This window comes from Anopheles cruzii, chromosome 2 (assembly GCF_943734635.1).
Source record: "Anopheles cruzii chromosome 2, idAnoCruzAS_RS32_06, whole genome shotgun sequence".
NCBI lineage: Eukaryota > Metazoa > Arthropoda > Insecta > Diptera > Culicidae > Anopheles > Anopheles cruzii.
The window spans coordinates 13,452,877-13,474,524 of NC_069144.1; the positions used below are offsets into that span (position 1 = coordinate 13,452,877).

Sequence of the window (21,648 nt, forward strand, 5' to 3'; positions counted from 1 at the left end):
GAAGAAATCCTCAATCAAAAGTGCCATCGAGTGCCCTTCCGGACCCCACGCAGCATCATTGTGTTCGGGAGAGGCCCCCGTGAAGTTAACAAAATTGCGTCCGTGTGTGTGTGAGCGCGCGCGCTCCCCGGTGCCAAGGGAAGGACGACCTTCAACCTTCGTCCAGGCTTGACCGGACGCCGGACGAGCCCGGGAGTCCCGCAGGGCGGGTATGCAGTGCATCATGGGCGGCCCGGCGGGGCCAGCGGCACCGCAGGCACCCGACGGTGCTGGTGCCCGGAAGGTGGTGGTAATTAAGTCCGAGCAGCAGCAGGCAACAGCACACCAAAAGGACACCGAAGGACATTCGGTCATGGACGGTGGTTCGGTTCGGTTTCGGTTCGAAAACGGACACGAACGCGGAAAAGCGGAACAAGAAGAAGCAGAACACGAAGAGGAGGAGGGGCGGCAGGAAGTGTTGGTGAGCCCGGCCGCCGAGGTTAGGAACTTCGTCCTTAGCGCGACGAATCAGTGCATCGTGTATCCGTCGTCCCGTGAGACGCGGAACCTCGTGAAGGAGGAACCGAAGGACGAGAAGGGACCCCTGTCCCCGCCACCCCTGCACCACCACCATCAGCCCTCGTTGCTCCACATGCACCACAACCACCCGAAGAAAACGCTCAAGCTGGCCATTTCGATGCCGGCGGCAGCGGCCGCCGTGACGGCCGTGGCTGCCGCTGGGCGACCCACCGCCGTCTCGGGTCGTCTCTCGTCCTCCTCCCCACAGCCACCACCACCACCACCGCTGGCACTTCGGCTCGATGGCCTCGAGGGGCTCGGGGACCCCTCGGGTAGCAATGGCCAGCCGCCCCGAGGATCATCGCAAGGTGTGCGCGTCATCCGCGACGGTCGTCGGTTCTATCAATCGCAGAGCACCGCGGCGGTCCCTGTCACGGTCGCCAACCCCCCGGATGACACTCCGAGTGGTGGCGAAGAGGACGAAGATGAGGAGGAAGAGGAAGAAGCCGACGAAGAAGAAGATCGAGACTCTGGTGAACCGGATGGCCGCATGATGATCGTACCGAACGGTGTTGGTGCCATTCGCTCACCGATGCACCACTACCGTGGTGGGGTAGTCGTGGCCCCGCCAACCTCCACCACCACCACCACCATCGTGGTGCCGATCGGTGGTCCGCCACGGGCCACAATGTCTTCGCCGTCTTCGGCGTTGGTTTCAAGCAGCAAGCAGCATCATCAGCCGCTGGCGGCTGGTGTGGCCGCGCCGGGACACGTCACGTCGATGCAGCCACCACCGCCACCGCCACCTCTGAAGCTGTGCTCCACTAAGGGTGTGGTGTCGTCCATGGGTGGCCACGAGGAGCCGTCCAGTTCCATGCCGGATTTGGGTAAGTCTGATTTCGATGATGATGGCTTAGGTTTCGGGTTGGCTCCCTGGATCGACTCCAGGAGCTCCACCCAATATAATGACCCATTGCTTTCTCTATGTCGTACTTATAACAACTTCTCGTCGTTTCTTGACTTTAATATGTCCCTCGTTCAGTGTCGTGGTGTTTTTGCTTTCATGCCTTCTTGGAAAACGTTTTGCCCTTGTTACTGTCGCCAGTGTTGTCCGCTAAATATCGGTTACCAGCTTGGTCGTTGCGTTTCGTCAGTTTGATTAGTTTTAGTTCTAAGTGCTAGGTTATGTTTTTATTGTCAATTAGGCTAAGTTGCCCGTTGATTCTTTTTCTTTTTCAATAAATAAATAAACAGAAAGAATGTTGAGACGAGGACAAAGTAAAAATTTTAACTGGAAAAAATACTCGAAAGAGATTTCTACGGAACAAATTAATGACGAGCCGTGGACACCGTGAAGTTTAGATCAACTCTTCTCCATAAGTTTTTTTACGGATCTTATACAGGTCTAAAAATGAAAATTTCTATTTTATTCAAAGTATGTCCCAAGCTATACATTTATCTTATCTCTCTGCTAAATCATGGATTCCCAGACGAAAGAATTCTTCGTCTTTTTAAGCAAACTAATTAGTCATCCAATTTCGACTTCCTGGTAGAAAAACGAAGGACTGCTCAGCCAATACGTGTCCCATCGATGGAAATGAATGATATTGATAACGAAGGCTGATGAATAACCCGGGGAGCAGCTCCCAGTTAAGTGATTTGATAGTATCCTGAACCAGTTTTGCTTTGTGAGTGTGAGTCATGGAGGCGCCTGGTGAGTCATGGAGCCGCATGGAGGCGCCCCACCTGGCGGCTCCATGGCGTTCCAGAAAACACGCATTTTCGTCGTTTTTCGATCAATGCATGGTTTGAATGGATCATTTGATGTCAGTAGCGATCTGAATTAACGGTTTCACCAGGTTTTAGGAGCTTGGTATGCATCACACCTTTCTGGTGCCATCAGAAAGTCCTTTTTTGGAGACCCTCCGAAGCTCTTTCCTCGTTAAACCAAAATCCCAATTTTTTAATTTTTCAAACCGCTAAAAACACTACGGTCTTCCGAAAACAAGCTTATTTACACGTCGGGTCGCATGGTGCAAGCGTCCCTTGGTATTGCTGGGCAGAGCTCCTGGCTGGCGCGGGTTTTGGTCTTTGCGCCACCACGTGTCGATCACCATGCGCCTCCATTGCGCACGTGGACAGACTCCTCCCTACTTGTGATCGCTCAAATGAGTTTCTTCAACATCCGCGAGATCCGTGTGCTCAGAAACCGTGAAGGTGACGGCGATCGCGTCTGGCGTCATCTCGCGTCACGTCATGCCGGAAGCATGTGATCACCTGCCTCGCATAGTTTGCCATCTTCCCCCTTTTTTGCGCTTCTTTGGCACCAAAAGCGGCCAGCTTTTTGGCAGCCACTGACTGGTCGAGGTTTAGGGTTGCTGCAAGGTTTGCATTTAAAATTTATTGTTTTGCACGTCGTCGTCGTCGGGACACGTCCTGTGGCGTCCTTTTCGGGCGGTACGTGCCTCAAACCACCGCACCCAACCCAACATCCCCCGTGGAGCCCTGAGGGTGAGTGAGTGCCAAGGTGACGATTCGTGACCGATGGCGTCTCTCCGCTCCGCGCGCCGTTGTTGGGACCCCTGACCTCCCCTTTGCGCTTGGTGCGTGACCTCACCAAAGACGAAGCGCCTCGCCTCGTTCGTCGTGTAGGTCAATGTGTCCCTTCGCTGCGGTGGTGCCCCCAAAAGCGAAGCCCCCAAAGTCAAAGTACGAACCGTGGCCACAACCGTTGGTTTGGTTTGTGTGTAGCGGGTCGTTGAATAAACAATCGCTCCCCAAACGGGCGTGTGTGTTGGGCGGCGGGTGTCACATTTCGCTGCTTTGTTTTTTTGTGGTGCCTCAAATTTATGCGCACACATTCGGGTGGTGGTCGCGCGCATCATCATAATAATATTGTTATCATTTCGTGGCGCGCGGAGACGGTGCGTGATTTTTTCGCTTGTTTATGTGACCTTTGTCGGCGTCGTCGGGTGGGTCGGTCGGTCGGTGAGATGTGCTTCGCGCGCGCGAGGGAAAGCAACAAACAAACGAAGAGAGCCCCTCCAAATTCGTCCACCACGCTGTGTGTAAAGGGCTTCCAAGGGGTTTTATTTGAAGTTGGGACTCGTTTCGCCGAAAGACCGAATGTTTTCCTTTCCTTCACATTGTCTGCTTTCGTGGCAGTCAACACATTTAACACAGGGATGAGAGCTTTTCTCACCCAGAAAACCGATCTCACGCCACACTCGCCGGCCGGCCGACCGGGATGATGAGTGTCGGTGCCACTCACTCTATACTACCTCGTGCGGTGGGCGGCTTTCGCTCTCACTCGGCGCGCTCACACTTTCACGCAACGGGTGCGCCAACCGAGCGCGGAGAAAGCAGCTTTCTCACTTTCTCTAACTCTCGCCGTTCTGTCCATTGTTTCACCCCAACTCTCGCTTTTCCTCGTTCGCATCCGCCTCTCTCTATCGTCACAGCGTGCGAAGCTTCGGCGCTGCCCTCTGGCGGTGGTTTCTGGTTTCTGGATAAAATGCTATCTTTCGCCATCCACGGCAAGAGGGCACCACCGGCGCCGTTCGGTGACGCGCCCGTGGAAAACGGGTGAAAACTCGGTGCTTTTCCTCCCCGAATTTTTTGCGTTACTTCTGTCGATTTTGGCACACATTTTTTGGTAGCTTCCAGTGCATTATCCTTATCGAAAATCCTTGTTTAATGGAAGAAATGATTCTGCCGTTGGTTGAGAGTTTCACAAGGTGGCGGTCTTGTGTCCTGTCAAAATGCTCTTGTGACACGGTTTACCAGTTTGCAAAAAATCCGCTGACAAAATTCCATTCGCATCCAAAACACTGATGCTAACAACTTTTTGGGCGATTTCTGGACACGAACTCGTTTCGGACCCGGTTCACACCACTCTTTGGCATCTTGTTTTGATTCAGGATCATGGTGATAGACCCAAGTCTAGTTCACAGTGATGATTCAATGCACAAAATCCACTTTATCCATTCGAAAAAGCTCTAAATGTTGTCAAGAAGGATGCATTCGAATGCATTTTTGTTCCATTTTTAGAGAATTCGGTACCCATTGTGCACACAGCTTTCTGAAACCCAATACTTCAGTCAAAAGGCCTTATACTAAATCTCTTTAAGTGATTCAACGATTTTCCAATAAGATATCCTGTATTTTTTTACGATTCCAGGTTTTGTGTCTGTTTTTTGACGTTTTTGACATGGATCGTCCTGGAGGCTAGTACGACCACGTTTAAACTCAGAAACCCCCCTTTTAACCCCCTAATTGAAGGCGAAGAGTTCTTATACACGTTCAACATTTGTTCATAATTTTCCTTTGTAAAACCTTCCAAAAATAATAATTCGATCACCGCACGATACTTCATTTTTTCCATTGTATAAATTACTACGACACGTCGATACTAAATGGCTTGTAAAAGCAAAATATTGAAATGAAACTTCACACACGTTCGTATGGTTCGGGTGGTGGTTAGAGTGGTCCAATAAAACAAAAAAAAAAATTGGATCGCAGCAGCGCCCTCCCGTATCGAACGTCAAAATTTGATGAACACCCTAGTAGATGGACATCAAATCGGCGATCGAACTGTCAGTTCGACGCGAAAGAGATCCCTCTGGAACTTCTCACTGTCTCACGAGCCTCACGAGAAGGAAAGGAAGCCAGAAGCCAGTGGGTCATGGGTAACAGCGCCCAGGCAGGTACTACAATTATGCCTGTGTGTGTGTGTGTCGGTGGCACAGGAAGGGAGCGTATGTTGCCCTCAGCAGCAGCAGCAGCAGCAACGTCATCGACCTATGCTTCCGATTCGAGCTGCCCGTGAGCTTGGACGACGACACGAGATGCTTTCACCAGCTTCTTCTCCGTGGCCCGCGCGCGAGAGAGAAAGAGATACTCTTAGGGCTCCACGATCACCCCGCCGCGTCCACCACCGTGGGGCGGTTAATGGCAACGAACTCTTGAGCTGTGAACTCGCTTCTCCGAGTTCATTTGCGTGTTTTTTTCTGCCTGAGAGCGAAAGAGAAAGAGATCCGAAGGAAGCGGCAGCGAGAGCTGTGGGCGATCGGTCGGGAAAGTAAAATTGATCAAATTGATTCGAGCGACGGGAGGGATGCACTTGCGCTTGATGCGCAGGCGTTGCAAAGGCAGGCGATTGGCGCTGGCGTAGGATGCACGGAATTTTATGCACCCTCCAATGCACCCTCCAAATGGCGCTCTGTCCCCCGGTGGAAAGTGTGCGCCCGCGAAAAACTGCAACGAATTCAAGTAAATAGGCCACCGCCGGGCTGGGGCGTGAAAAATGGCATGCCATTTAGTGAGCGCGCGCGCCACAGTGAAAGTGATTCCAAAGTGGCCGGCCCCCAGACGGGTGGTGGAAAATAAATCGTCCGTTTAATTGACATAATTTCATTATTTTGTTTTCAGCCCACGAGGCGCGCGCGCGAAGGGCTTTCGGCTTTCGATCGCGCGTGACCATCGCAAGGGTCGGTCGCTACATTGTTTGTGTCTCGATCTGTGGCACCCTGTCCTTACTTTGTGACCAATCACTTCGAACCGCCGATCGGAGTCTTCGGAGGCATCCTAACCCACAAGCGGCCGCGCCATTGACTCGTGCGCGATGAGTCAACGAACCCTCTCGCCGCGCTGGAAGGAAGTCCCTCGATACTCTCGCGATGCCCACGGCTCTAGTGGGGGTGGGTGGTAGAGTATCGAGTGCGCGCGGTCATCGGTCTTTCGGTCGGTTCATGACCACCAAACCACGGCCCTGCCACGGCAATCTGCCGTTCTCATCTCTCTCTCCTCTGTGTGTGTTTTTCTCCGTTACTTTCGAGAATCGAGAAGAAGGATGATCGAGGAGACGAACAGCATGATGTTAGACCGAGCCGAGGTGGACCGAGTAGGGCAAAAAATCATCGCTTATCTCGAGGTCTCGAGTGCGGCTTTCCGCCGCGTGATCTTCACGAGATCATTGCACCGCACCAGAGAGAGGGTTCATTCAACGGGTAAAGGACGATCTTGGAGCGAGTGCTGTTGGCGATGGATATATGCAAATTATGATCCGACTTTCCGGGACCGTTGGGACACTGCCTTCCATTTGTAGCCTTCCAATCTGCCCGAAGTTTGGCCGTGGCCGTCGCGCTGTCCAATAAATTAGCAATTAAATTGCTTCTAAAATCTTTGGTGACCCAGCAGACCCAGAACAAGTTATGTTCGCGCTTGGTTCGACTCCCCAAACAAGTTACGATACAAATCTCTCCCGCTCGCTGCTGGCCCGATGACCGGGCGTGTGTAGGAGGACAGATTGAAATCACCTGGCCTAATATGGGCCACACGCTGCCACTACTCTGAGAACTTCTTCGAGCCATTCTTCGAACCGGAAATTCGAAACGGAGCGGACGGGCTACAGGAGAACAGGTTTAGTTCGACGATTTGCCAGTCAGTCTGTCGAGTGGGGTCGGTTTTAAGGTAGAATGGAAGGGCGCGGAACACGTTTCCCCTGTTTTGGTCGACTGTCGGTTCCGCGGGTGGATTGACGTAATTTTGGGATTATCGGCGAGTCATCAACAACGACGTGTTATTAATTGTCCGTGTTTCAATCTGCTTCCTAGAATTTGCATTGTAACACAGTCCACAATGGCTCATGAGGCCATTTTGGCACCTCTTATGCCCCGCGATAGCGAATGATCCAATCCGACCGGAATTGGATCGGAGTGTGTCATCCATCACCTCGAAAGGTGGAGCCTTTCAACCGCGTTTGTCGTGAATCCTTTTTTTTGCTGTTGGTTCGCTTTTGGCCACTAATTAGCACTGGGAAGGCTCGCACTCGCGAATCACTTCCGGGGGGTGCCACTCGAGATGCCATTTTGGTCATTTTTTCTATCTATAAAATATGCTTTTTATGAAGCGGTCGTTGTGGCGTCGAAAAAGATTGTGACGTTTATTTCGGCGGGGGATCTCCCGTTTCACGCTTCGATTTTATGAAGCAATCGACGACGACGACGGAACCGCCAGACGACGACGGACCCGTTCGACGTTCACTTTCAACGAGCGAAAGTGTTTTCGGCGGCCACGGCGACGACGATGACGGGCCTTTCTTCGGCCGGTCCCTTTTGCACTTTCTTCGTGTCGTGTCGCGCGTCGCGTCGCTCCGCGCACTTTCGCGCAATAACCCCGTCTTCGAGACGGCAGCCCCACCGCGCGTTTTCGCTCGATCGGCGGCCGCGGCGCATAATCGTGTTTTATTTTGCTGCTTTATTATTCAGCTATTTATTTATGTGCCGCGCCACCTCGTGGAGAAAGATCACCTTTCTTTCCTCCCTCCGGTGGTGAAGAGGGGATTTAAAGCATATTTTAATGCTGTGTTTGGGTGCTGGGCGCTCTCTTTCGCGCTCTTTCTCTGGACATTGTTGCTTCTTCACCACCGTCTGTCCGGGCGAGAGAGTTCGTCCGGAGGTCAAAAGCGCGGTTCGAAAGTGCACTTTTTATCGCTTTTCTTTCGCGTCGTCTGATGTCTGGTTTACGGACTCCCTCCCATTTCCCAAGAAGAAAGTGTTTGGGGTACCGGCAGCAGTGACGATGACCTGTGACCGGAGTGCACTGAAAAATGATGCCCAAAAGTTGGGAAAGCTGGTGTTGGAAAAATGACCGATACATAGATTAGACATTTCGGGACTTCGGGACACTACTCAGGTGGCATTAGGACGAATCATGGGTGACATTCCACGGTTAAATTACTTACGATAATGGAAGGCAACACATTGGACTCTTTAATTAGAGCCTTGCTCCTTTAATCCTCTAAGTCTTTGGTCCTTTTATTTTGTTTCGTTTTCAGTTAATTTTATCGCTGTTTTGATTAGTGTCACTTTTGGACTATGGGATTAAACATCACCAGGTTTCTTCTGTCATTTGTTGACTCGGTTGTGTTTATGAACACCGCATACGATAATTATGAAACGACATTGGGCCGGCGAATACACAAAGCGCGAGCGCGCGACGCATATTACGCTGTAGATAGGCACACCATTCGCTGATTGCCAAGGTGTTCTATTTCTTATTGTTGTGCGATAACACGCGGGACCCTCAAAAACCTCAGCCAACGGGAATGGGAGATTACATTCGGTGCTTGCAAAGTGCAGTTTTGACCCAGAAACATCGTTTCACCCTGCGGTGCTGCTTGCAGTTTTGTTCCCTTTTTTCTGTGTTTGTTTGTCTGTGTCTTCCAGCATTTGATAAGTTGTGGGTCGCTAATCGGACTTCGTAGGTATGTGTCCGACGAGAGGTCACGTTGACTTCTCGGTGCACACCGCCATTTACCACCATCGGGCGCATTTTTTTTTCAGGTCATCACATTACACAATCGTAATTGACCAAAACAGCCAATGCCGAATGTTGAGTTAATTTTCAGGATTTATTGGTTCAACTTATCAGAAATCATCTGGAAACGGATGGACCGTTTTTGATGCATTCGCTGTGAAATCGCCCATACCATGATGAAGTAGACAGCAAATAACAAAAGTTGATTACAGCAAACACGCTACGAAAGACGCAGATACTCAATCAATGAACTAATAGATTGTGCTCATAAAAGTATTGTTTTTTAAGTAAAACGCCTGACCCGCTACTAGTATATTGATTTTACTCCAGCGTCAATATAAATAGTATGCAATACTGGGAATAAAAAACTGCTAAATAATATTTCTGCCTTGTTTTATAAGGGACACATGAAAAAGTGCATCTATTATCGTGTACCAAATCGTTTTAATAAATCGTGATAGTTCTGTAAAATTAAGTGGAATCTTCTCAGCTACCCCACTTCTCATCAATGCTCATCCATGTTGTTAACGGTTACGGATCTAGGACAACGATCTGAATAGCCCAAAACCTTAATGACATCATCCTCGAAGTACTGCGTAACTAACGGGTGGGCTTTGTGGACTGCATTATATTCTGTTACAGAGTGAAATCTTGACCAGTAAGACCCTTCATGAACGATGTTTTCTTCTGTCAAGTTTTGGTCAGCTTACGAGTCAAACACGAGCGGGAAAGGTCAATCACTTGCAGGTTTCGAGAAAACAATGTATCCCTGGGATCAACTCACACTAACTGTAGTGGAATCTTGACAACAATAAATTAGTCTAGAGATAAAATTCCTTTGGGTTTTTTCAAATTGGCATACCTAGGTTCGTACCTGGGGTACCTAGGGTATTGGGGTGCCTAGATTAACTTTGGAAAAACAAGGCCAAATTTTCCTGCATCGAGCAGAGTACACCAGACGGTTTGCACAGAAAAAGGATCTCTAAACATTCTGATTGAAGTTTCTGTTGAATGTTGAACAACCTTTATCTTTCACGCTGAACGGTAAAATAATGTCTTCTGGATTCTCCATAGCGTGTTCCTCAAGCTTACATCTGCATTTTGAGTATCAAAACATACAAAATATTATGTTGTTGTTGCTCATAAATAACTAATTTTCCTGTGCGGTAATTGTCAACAATTGATTATTAGTTGATGATCCACCACGGACACCCTTGTAACGACGTCACCCTCCATCGAATGTAGGTGAACCCTCCACAGCACGATGGCCCAACGCCACAGACCACGCGAGAGAGAGACGAGAGCTCCCCCCCCCCCCCTCCCCAGCCGTTAGGCGCGTGTGGAGTTCCTCGCGTAACCTCAGGGACCTGGGGATCTGGGGGCCGAAGGAATTAAGGTGACGGGCGGCTGGACGGACGCGCGGGTGGTTAGTCCTTGAGAAAGTTCAGCTCTTTATCTCGGTCGTTGACACCTCGCCCGTCTCCGCCACCGCGAGGGCCTCTCACACAAGCGCCCGCGCGCGCGCGCGTTATCACTAGTGCCTTCCACCGCCTTCCGTCCCCCCGGGCAAACCGCACACTTCCATCCATCCGTCACTCCTTATCAGCGACTGCATTATGTGTATCCCGCCACCACCCGCCGCCGTCGTCGTCAGTGTGTCAGAGGCCGCACAAGGCCGTTACCAAATTATTGTCTCTGCGTGCGCGTATGTGTGTGTGTCAAGCGCGGGGTGCCCTTGAAAATAATGTACGCCGTTGCGTGCATCGTTTTTAGTTAGCGCCCCCGCTGAAATAGCGCGAGGCGGTGGAAGGTGTTAGGTAGCAAAATAATCATCGTCATCATCATCATGCCATAAAGCCCACCCACGTAGTAGTGCTTCGGCCCTGGCTTGGCCAGGATCTTATCTCGACCCCCTAAGCCCTCTGCGAATGATCTTCATAATCAATTTGGGATATGGGATATGGATTTGCTTAAACCACGAACAACGTCTTGGAATCTGTCGCTCAGTAAATCTCGCTTTTGATATGCAAAGTGAGACCGTGAAATAGAGAGAGCGAGAGAGCGGTCGGGCGCGCGTGTGTGATTAAATCGTCCTTGGAAAGCCGAAAAAATGCGCAATACCCCGGCGATCCTCTCGAAAGCCGCCCACGGGGAAGAATGGTGGCCGCCACACAGCTGTTCTCGCGGGGAGAAGACCCAGCCAAAGAGGGGTGGCCACACCACACACCACCACCACTCGGTCGGGATTTCTTTTTTCGCACAAAATCTAAATTTAATGCGCCCCACGAGACGAAATGTTGCGCTCGGGGTGCTCGTCCGAATGTTTTGCGCCGATCACCCCCCAAGGTCAACATGTGCTCCCTGGGTGTGTGGTAATTCCCACTGCGGGCCCCCCCTTGTGTGTGTGTGTGAAATATTTTGTGTATTTTGTGGACCCCGTGATATTTATGCAGCTTTGCGCCCGTCTGCCTCTTGGTCGGTGGGGTGTGTGATTGCGGCGACGGGAGGCACAAATGTGTGGCACTGGAGCACACCACGCTCGCCTCGGTGAGCTCATCGCGCTTCTCACCACACAATACTCCACTCTCTCACTACTCACCACGCACACCGTTGCTCGCTGTATCTCTTCCGGGCTCTCTCTCTGTCTTGCTCGCGCACAGCAACGAAAATCATATTCTCACCCCACACCACCCAACCACCCATCAGCAGCAGCACATCTCAAGGCCAGCTGCGGTGACGGAAATATTACTCGCTCCGCCCCACCACACGTCACACACACCCCAAAAACGGGGGGTTCCAACAAAACCCTCCTAAGTAAGTCAACATTTGTTGCTCTTCTTCCTCTTTGCATGACAATGAATTTGGTCAACGGCCGCGCGCGTGTGTGCGTTGTCGGTCATCGCGGAACCACGGAAAAGGCGAAGGTTGTTGGGATTGTTGGGTGTGATAAGATAACAAACCGAACCGCCGAAGTGAGAACACACGCAACGCACAGGGTGACTCAGTGAACAGAGCAGCCAGCAGCCAGCGGCCAACGTGTATCGATTGACATAACAATTGACCGCGGGGTGGAGGGAGTTGATCTTTTCTAGGGCCCCCGAGCGCCGGAGGCGGGAGTGGATCAACATCAGCGGAGCGGAGCAGCAGGAAGTGGCTGTGGGGACAATGGCCAGTAGCAGCAGCAGCGGCGGCGGAGAATCGTGAAGAGAAGACGTTGAGGCGAGCTAAGCGCGCGCGCGCGCGCGGCGGAGATCAATAAACGCGTGGAAGGTCACGAAACGACGACGACGCACGGCGGTTGCGAATGTCCGTGTCGAGCCCGGATCGTGCGGCAGGTGGTGGGTGACAGACGGAGAGGGAGGGTCGTGGTGAGGCGGGATTTATTTTCTAAGACCTAACGACGGCCATCGTCGGTCATCAGCATGCCGAACACGGCGAAACGGCACGCGAAAATGCCGTTGGGCGCCCCGCCGTTTGTCGAGTAGCCGAGAGAGAGAGAGGAGAGGTTCATGGTTAACGATGGGAGAGGACGTTCCGAGAAAAAGGTGGTTGACTACTAAACGGGAAACGGTTTCTACTCTAAGCTCCTTCAAAATTCTGCAAAAGGCGAATCATTTTGGAGAAGGATTATGAGCTTTTGAACTGTTTTTTATGAGAATTATATCCGGATTTTGCAAACCGACGGTTCTTCTAGCTGTCAATGTAGCCCTCACCATAATGCTCTATTGACCACACTGCCTTGTCCATGAATAATTGGAGAAATTGGCAAAGGATTTCAATTAATGAAAAGTACGAAAGGCGCACATCATTTATTTGGAGTCATCGTTTGAAGCAAACTGCTGCAGAATCGCATCGCATGCTTATGGTGGGCATGATATTGAAACATCGTAGTGCTTTGTGCAAAACATTTTAAAATGGAGATTGTAGAGCGAGCGTAGAAAAGTTCCAAAAAGTTCGACAACACTGAACTGCAACACCTTTTGGGCGAAGATGACACCCAAACTCAGCAACAATTCGGCTCGAATCAGATGAATGTCTCCTTACGCTTGAAGTTGAAAGCCTTGGGAAGATCTGGAAGATCGGAAAATGGGTTCCACATGAACTGAACGAAAGACAGTAGGGAAACCAAAAAACCGCAAGCGAAAAGCTGCACGCCATGCACAAAAAGGAGTCATTTCTTTATCGGCCTCTGACTGGTGAGGAAAAGAGGATTTATTTTGAGAATCCTAGGCGTAAAAGATGTTGGGTAAGTCCAGGAGAACCATCAACCATCGGCTGCGCGGTCAGATTAATGTGGACGAGAAACAATGCTTTGTGTTTGGTGGGAACGGAAGGGTTTGATCTACTATGAGTTGCTCAAACCTGATCAAATGGTTGATATGAGCAACGCTACCAACAGAAACTGACTCATTTGGAGAAACATTCGGTGGCCTCCACAAATCGCCACAAATTTGCCGTCACCATTCGTACTGAAAGCCAATTGGTTCCTGTGTCAACAATCAACCTCGTTGATATGTCGTCTTTTGTGTCACCCAACCGCGCGAAGTACATAATATGCGTCACCGAGAGCTGTACGTAGTGTTCCTTTAAAAACAATCAAACAATGAGGACGAATGCCTCCTGGGTTTTTCTCGGTTCCGCATTTATGACGCAATTTGGCCAATCATAAATTTCAACAATGTTGCAACAGTTTGCTCCAGTTTTATGCCCGGTTATGGAATGTTTCTCCGTGGAATCGCCGTCTTCAAAGATTCTTCGAACTGATACGGTGTGACGTCGGCAACCATCCACCATCTGGCCTCGCAGGAAGTTCTCGCCGATCGCCGGGGGCCAGTGGTTATGAATGTCAACCATCACGCCGCAGCGTAAGAAGTGGCCGCGTTGCATCGTAATTATGCGTCCCTCTCGTCTCCGCTATCATCTCCCGGGATTTCCCCAGCTTGTTCACCGAGTTCGCGAAGAATCGTTCTTGACCGCAAAACCGTGGCCACAGCGAGAGCAGCGCGCAGAGTAAAGGAAGCAAAAAAAAAATTCCTCCACTCCACATCAACATCCTCATTTTAAAAAAACGGTGCCAGTGTATCATGCCATCATCATCATCATCCTGCTGCTGCTGCGGCTGCGGCTGCGGAGAGCGCAGATGATTGCGCTTGCCTCGCCGTGTCCTCGACACTTTGCACGTCGCAATTGGGAACCGCTCCGTCTGTGTGTGTGTTTATTTGGCAAGATCAAGCGCGAGCGCGCCGCGGGCCGCATATTCTTCCCGCTCCACGACCCACGGTGGACACGATGGCGGTCACGTTCATGGCCGTTCATGTCTCGGCGAATGTCGAAAAACGCGGCTCTCTAAGTGTTGGCCGAAGCAAACGAAATAAAAAACACGGCGGCGCAATCTCATTTTGTTGATTTCGCGCGACCTGGGAGAGTGAGAGCGATGCAAGAGAGAGAGAGAGGGAGAGCTAGAGACCGGAGCGACGGAAACCGTTCCATCGGAACGCCAATTCTCGCACACCTGCGGCGGCACCGCGGCGTGAGTTATTCAACTCGCTGCCTCGGCCACTGCGAACCGCGAATAAAACTCACTGTCATTGCCGCCATTCGGCCATTATGCTTTGTGTGTGTGTGTGCGGTGGGTTTGGGTGGACACTGGTTGGCCTGCGAATGATTTGCGAATGGAGAAGCGAAGGGAGGCGACCTCGAAGGATTCGTAGCCCGCGTTCGATGACCATTTGACGGGTCGGAGTCAATGGTCGGTTGGAAGGATGTGCTGTGAGTGGATCGCTGACCACCCGGCGGCAACTAAAATGGGTGTCAGAATTGGCCGATCCCGTTTTGGCCATCTGTCAGTCATCGGCGGCATAGAAATATGAGTGCAACGCAACACACATGGGGCGGCGACGGAAGACACGTGTCTGCTCCTGTGACCCATTTCCTATTCGGTGATGATGTAAATATTATTGAAATAGATTGGCCGAAAGAAAGATGCCCGGTGCGGTGCGGTTAAGACGATCGACCTTCTTCTGGTCGGCGACTCACCCACCCCACACGCACCGCACACACACTCACGCATCAAACGCCAAATTCGCCAACTCGCGATCGATCGCGCGTCGCGGCGCCTTATATCTTCCGCATCTCGAGCGCGCGCGCGCGCCGTGGGAATGCAGGAAGCGATCCCGAGCAAGGTTCCGACCGAGCGGAGAGTGCCAGAGAGCTCACTCTCCGCGCCCGTTGGTGTGAATTCAAGGTTAGTCGGTCATTGACTTCGTCCCGGACCGCGGTCCCGGGCCCCCGGCGAACCGGCCGGGTTGTGCGCCCGTCGGAGTGCGAGCGAGAAAAGGACGGCCACCGCCACACGGGAGAGTGAGTGTATACCCCTTTCACACGATGAGTTCTAGGGGCCCCCGTGCTCACGGCACTCACCGAAGGCAGTGCGGCGTGAGTGTCATGAGAGCCAGGCGAACAGTGTGTTCGTGTTCTACTTCTTCGGCGCAACGAGAACACGCGGGCGGGAAACACCGAGAACTGGTAACCCACATCTTGAGGCGGGCGCACGTCCCCGCTCGCCACCCCCCCCACCATTAGGCTCCTCTTTCGGGTGTGTCCGCCATCCAGAACAACAAACAGAACAAAAAAAACGTTTATTTATTCGCGCGTTTGGTGTGGTTTTTTTTATTCTCCCCTCGATTAATTTCTGTTTGGTCCTCCGTCGGTCGAACGGACGGACTTATTTTGGGTCTTTCTCTCTCTCTCTCACACACGTCACGCCGGCCTGTAATTACTGATCGTCTTGTTGTTATTGTTGTGCTTTTCTGTTGATGATTTTCCTCGTTCTTGTTCCCATTTTTTCGCAAAGCAAATCGTGTGCGTTCGCGCAGGAGAAAGGCGGAAAAGCGGAACGAGTTCAAGGAAATCGAGCGATGGGGTGCCGTCCGTCGTGGTGACCCTCGATGATGATGGTGCACGGGGGCTGGTGGGCATTCGGCATTTTTCCTTTTCTTTCCTTTGCCGGGGGGACTGAATAATCGGGAATATTCTGAAAAAGTATATGGAGCGTGTCGTCGGTCGGTCGGGAAATTGGAAGAAAACCCCTCGAGAGAGGCAATTGGAGTGAACGCGCAAAGGCCACCGAAAAAGTATATTTACGAAACAATCGTCGGCCGCGCTTCGTTATCGTCGTCGTCGTCGCGGTGCATAGCAATCAGGGTGAGAGCTCAAAGGAAACCAAGGTCATAGCCCCCATCGCCCGAGTGAGAGGGCGCCCGCCTTTCTCGGTTCGAGCCTGCACTTTCTCACTCTCACTCTGGCGCGCACTTTTCACGCTTTTACGACCCTTTCTCGCTCGCTCTCTCTCGCTGGGGGCCCCTTGCTGGGGCTTGGTGTGCCCACGGGAGGGCCAGCACACACACACGGGCGTCGTTCGAGCGATTTCCTTTCACGCTCGCTGCGCCGCCGGTTTTCCCGTTTCGCTTCGCTTCTCTCTCCCGCACTAGAGGCGCTACTGGCGGTCGATCGTGCCGCGTTTGCTAGTGTGTGTGTCGTTTTCACTTGCTTCGAATTTCCATTTGCACTCACTCTCACCGCGGTGAGATAACCGACCGTTGGCCGGGCGATGAGTTGAGCGATTTTCCACCCGACAGCGTATACGGCTCTGGATGGAAAACTGGATCGTGCGATCGTGCCTCGCCATCTCTCTCTCTCTCTCTCGCTCTCTCTGCTCCTCTCTCTTTCGATCGTGTGGTGGCCGCCTGGTGCATACTTCACTCACATCGGTCGGTCGCTCGGTCGGTCGGTCACTTGTGATGCGGGTTAATGTACCACAGTTTATTTACTTTTACATTCTCCTTCGCTTCGCTTCCTCCGCGTGGTCCGTGGTCGCTGCGTTTGCTTCGCTTCCTCTTTCGGGCCGCTCCGGCGTTAGCATTCCTCTCGACCCGACCGCCTCGAGTAGCGCTGCGGGGTCCTGGCCCGGAGTTTTGCTACGACGCTGTGCCTGCCTCTTTCTCTGTCGGTTGATGATGGTGGGGTTTGTGCTTCATTTGCTTTCGCCCGTCGATCGTCAGCAGTGGCAGTGGAAAAAAAAAGAGAAACGAGAAACGAAAATGACCCCTGCAAGAGGGCGATTGGGGAAAATTGGGAAGGAAATTGCGTAAAATGTGGCCACTGTTTACTAGCCGTTAGTCCGCCCGGCACACTAAAAAGGGTGCAAATCTGTGCAGCCTCCTCCTCGGAATGTTCGGTTTTATGACCTTTGAGATGCAGTTTATGGCCACGACCATTTACCGTTACCAATTAACCAAGTCACCAACAGTCACTTGCCTGGCGGGGACCACTCTCCTCGGGTTTTTTTTCTAATGTGCTCCAAAACACACGATCTGTCCGTTGGCTGCTCTGTGGTGTGTCCCTTGGAGCCCCCCACCGACTGGACGGAACGATGCCATTGACCTCGACTCTCCCCAAGCCGGGGGTCGGGAAAAAGACGGTCGTTGGCTGGTGGGCGCACCTTTAGGAAAGCCCACCCGCGGGAGGCTCCTCCGTGTGTCGTGCTGTGTGTCTGACGCTGTTGAAAAGTGTCGAGCCCAACGATCGTAAAGATAGTGCGGACACGGACGCGAGAGGCGATGAAAAAGTGAAACGTCAGCGACTTTTGGGTGATGGTGTCGGGTGGTCTGTCGGGTGGTGGGCTGCTGTTTTCGTGGTCGTCGTCGTCGGCGTGGTGGTTGGTTTTGAATGGGGAGAAGATCAGGAGGTCGTCAACCTGTACAGCCAGCAAGCCAGCAACACTCCGGCGCGGGTCCCAGGTCCGGGTCCGGGTCGTGGTGAAAATTCAGGCGATGGGGAAAATGATCACTCTGAGCGGTGAGGTGAGACGCGGTGAACTTTCACTCGTGCTCTCTCTCCCTCTCTCTGTCTCTCTGTGGTGGGTCGATCAAACGATCTTTCGGCGCTACTGGAGTTCTACTTCGTAGTGTCTTCAATGGGGCTAAACTTAAAATGGTTAGCTTGGCTTTCGAAATGAACGGAGGAGATGTGAGCCCGTTGAGCTTTTACGGCTCGATCGGACACTCTCATTTGAGAGGCGATTGGAGGAAAGAATGCAACAAGAAATGGCTTTAAATTTGAAATCCAGAGTGATCGCTGTTACTCCTCACTGGATAATCCAACATCAAACCGTAAAAGGGATCAGCACCACCAAATGGTCCTAATAGGCAAAGGTTTCGGGTCCAAATGTTATCTAAGCGATCCAAGAAAACTTTACGGGATGGTACGGGAACCCATCGGAGCCTGGCGAGGCGTATATGCGTAAGATCGGTGCGTAAAGCTGGCTGTTGTAGCGACTTCTTCCGAATTTCGTCAGTTTTGGATTGATTCCATATCTCAGACGCGTATGTGTGAGGTTCTGTATAAAGCCTGGCTTTGACACAAGAACTGAGCGAAATAGTTTCCTTAGACTGAAGAATAATTTGTTTTTTAAACCTTAGAAGAACGAACCACGCCGTATTTGTTAAATTTACTCAATAGTTAACTTAATCTAACTTAACAAGATTATCTTAATCAATATGAGGCATTTCAGAATAGCCTTATCCTGGGCTAACTAGGCTGGAAGATGCTGAAAGTGTATTACGTGAGTCCGTTCATGTTGTATTATAATTATTGCCGCCAATAGCCAATAGGCGAAGTTCCGTGAAGCCAATAGCTAATTGGATATGATGGTGGTCGATAGCTGTACATTGTTCCGGGAGGACTGAATAATTACCTACTGGGGAATCTCCTCAGTTATGTCACTATTAGTGCTAACCTTGGACCTTCGATAGGTGAAGTTCGGATGACTTATTTTGGGGAAACGACAGTCTAGGACTCAAAGATGTCCTTCTAACCATTGTGACCACTCTTGTCTTCTCCTTCTGGTGAAATAAATTCAAATACTGTATAAGTGCTGAGAACGAAAATTTAATTTTTATGTTGTTTTAAAATGTAAAAATTTTAATTCAAAAACATAGACGAGGTTTCTCTGGTACCTCGCAACTGAAACTCATCTCAACCCGCTAATCATGATCCCCGGTGATCGATGCAAAGCGACCGACCGATCGTCTGTGAAAGGCCATTAGGCGGCCATCACGAACGAACCCCGTGTGGCGTGGGGTAATTGAGCTAATCCGAAATCCGTCAATTGCTGCAGTTAGTTCGTCCAACGACCGACGCAGCCATCGATCGGGGGTTCGCTTTCGCTTTTATTTTCAAACTTTAAAAAGCGGAAAATTCGCCCAACGATCGACGAAAAAAAAAAAACAAAATATCGCGCGGCTTTCGAAAACACGAGCGCGCGCAGTTCGAGTTTAAGTGTGCGACACACGCGCTCGGCGGGGTCCTCCTAATTGGCGCAGAGAGTGGAAAACTTCATTTTCATTCAAAGCAGCACCAAAAGCCCCAAAACGGCCAGCCGTTCGTTTGCCACCGAAAGTAAAATGCATTTTTCCCGATCGCGAGGAGAAAGGGGCACCCGCCCGCGTGCGGGTGGTGTGTTTTACCCACTGCCATAATAATTTAATAATAATGGTGCGGCCAATGGCGAGTCGGGCGGCCGGTGGTCGGTTGGCCGGGGGGTGTCGCGCTTGTTAGTCGATCAACTTTCTTCGCCACCGGCGGCGGCGGCGGTGGCGGTCAGTCAGTCGCGAAAGGAAAACTCTCGTTACAACCGCCCCACGCTTAGGCCGCTTTTCTCTATTTGCCGCATTTTTTGTTGTTGTTATTGTTTCCCAATCGGCCGTTGCGCTTCTTCGTTCCGGCGTGCGCTCTCTTTGTGGCAACAATTGAGTTTTCGTTTTTAATGCTGCGCCATCGCACCGTGCCTCGCTTTTCCCTCTTTTCCACGCCCCGCTTCACGGCGGCGTCTTTTGGGGCGTCCTCTTTCGCTGGTTTTCCTCCCAAAATCTTGTCGAAGGCGCGCGCACACAGAGCCACAGCCTCAGCAGCGGCTTGGTTTGAATTAATTGGGTGAATAAACCGTCGTTTAGGTCATTGCTCCGTATTTCTTCGCCGCTCCGTGTGCTCTGTGCGTCGACCGAGCCACGGCCGGAGCCCGCCGGGCGGAAAAACGGGAAAAGTTTCGCCCAAATGTTTTGAGCTACGTTTCTGGCGGTCGAATTTTCCGTTTTCTTCCGTTTCGCTGGCCTCGCTGGGGGGGTTTGTTGGCGGCGCACGATGCTGGTGAAGGTTAGCAAAAACAGTCGTTCACTGAACCCCCCCCATCGGTGGTCGGTTAATCGAAGACTGGGAACTGACTCGGAACAGTAGCTTCTTTCATTCGGAGGCCCTTTTAAAATGAATGGTTGGTTTGTTGTGAATCCTTTGAAGGCCTAATAAATACTATTAATGCCCTAATGGTGGAACACACGCATTAAAATAAGCACACATTCCTCGTGTTTGCGTCCCGCGTGTGTGATCGGTAACGAATCTCGTTCTCCGTTCCGCGCGCACGCAAGGGAACGGAACGACCGCGCGGGAAGGAAAAGCGAGAGCAATGACTTAACCTTCACCGTTCAATTAACTTCGGAGCAGAGCGTAGAGGGTTTTGCCTGGCGAACAGAGCACATTGGAAATCGTTCGACGGTAGCACTGTCCCTTTCTCTCTCTTTCTCTCGGTCTTTCTTCGGTGTGGGGTACACGACTCGCCCATTGCTACTTTCTTTCTGCCAAAGCCAAACTCTTATTTGGGGCCTCGTTCCCTGTGTGTGTGGAAAAGTGGGTGGCCAAAAAGAAAAGGAACATTTGGAATGTATCTAAACTCCGCTTCAGAAGATTGAGAAACGAGGAAAATGATTTAAAAAAAACACGGAGTGGAGCTTGGAGTGTTTTCTGCACTTTCCTTGGCCGTTAGTGAGAAAGTGCACTCACGCACTATCACGCGGGTTCACCATCTCCCGCTCACTTTCGCTTGTTCGCGTCTCGCTACTCAGCTCTTGTGAGATCTTCTCACCGTCACCGCGTGTGAGATGCGAGAAGCGAGAGCGAGAGACTCTCAGCATCGATCGTGTTCGAGCTGCTGCTGCTATACGGTTCTTCACCGTTCGTTCTGTGCTTCGATCGTGCCATGTGCTTCTTCCAGCGGTGGCCTTTTCCTCCTCTTCACTATTTTTCTTTGCTTTGCTTCTTCCTCCCTTTTTTTCTTTTTCTCACTCGCCACTCTCAACCGCGCAACGCAAAATAGCAACCATCCAACCCTCCAAGAGCCGATCGGAACTGCCTGGAAGGTGAAATAAAGAGCGTCGTCGTAGGTCAGTCACCTTCGGCGCGCGGTGGATGATCGCCAGTTTGCGCCTGTGTGTGTGCTCTGGAGCGCCGTCGTTTTCTTCGCCGGAGGAAAATCTCTTTTGTGACCGTTCTTCTTCGAGCAAGCCGAGTGACGTCGCGGCGCCCCGAAGTGATCGTCGGAGGGTTCGCGTGTTGTTGTTGTGCCTCTGCTTTTAGTTTCGAAAAGAACTCCCCGATCCACACGGCGGTGGCCCCAAGATGGCGATCGCAAATTATTATGCTCTGTTCTCGGTCAGTGCGCCGTTGGAAAATTCAAGAACAGGAACGGGCGAAAGAGATGGCGCGCGGGCCGATCGTTCGGCGACTGACGGATTTACGGTGAATATAAAGTGGGCGCTCTCCTCTCCAATACCAGCAGGAGCAGGGGCTCCAAGAAGATGATGATGGAAAATGCCTGCTCGGCGCGGAGTGTTGACCTTTCCAGTGGCCGTCGTCGTCGTCGGTCGACTGTGGCGCGCTCCCGGAGCAAATTCCTTATTCTTGTGCCACGCGCGCACTCGGAGTGGTCCGAAAAGGACTTCT

General features: G+C 51.5%; 1 protein-coding gene across 1 annotated transcript in view; it reads left to right on the forward strand.

Moving 5' to 3' along the window:
* The first annotated feature begins 223 nt into the window (after positions 1-223).
* LOC128278484 (ecdysone-induced protein 75B) overlaps positions 224-21,648 on the forward strand; it is a 79,342-nt gene continuing 57,917 nt past the window's right edge. Inside the window, exon 1 of the mRNA XM_053017215.1 lies at positions 224-1,385. Coding sequence (XP_052873175.1) covers positions 224-1,385 — 1,162 coding nt within the window. The remainder of the gene's footprint in view (positions 1,386-21,648) is intronic.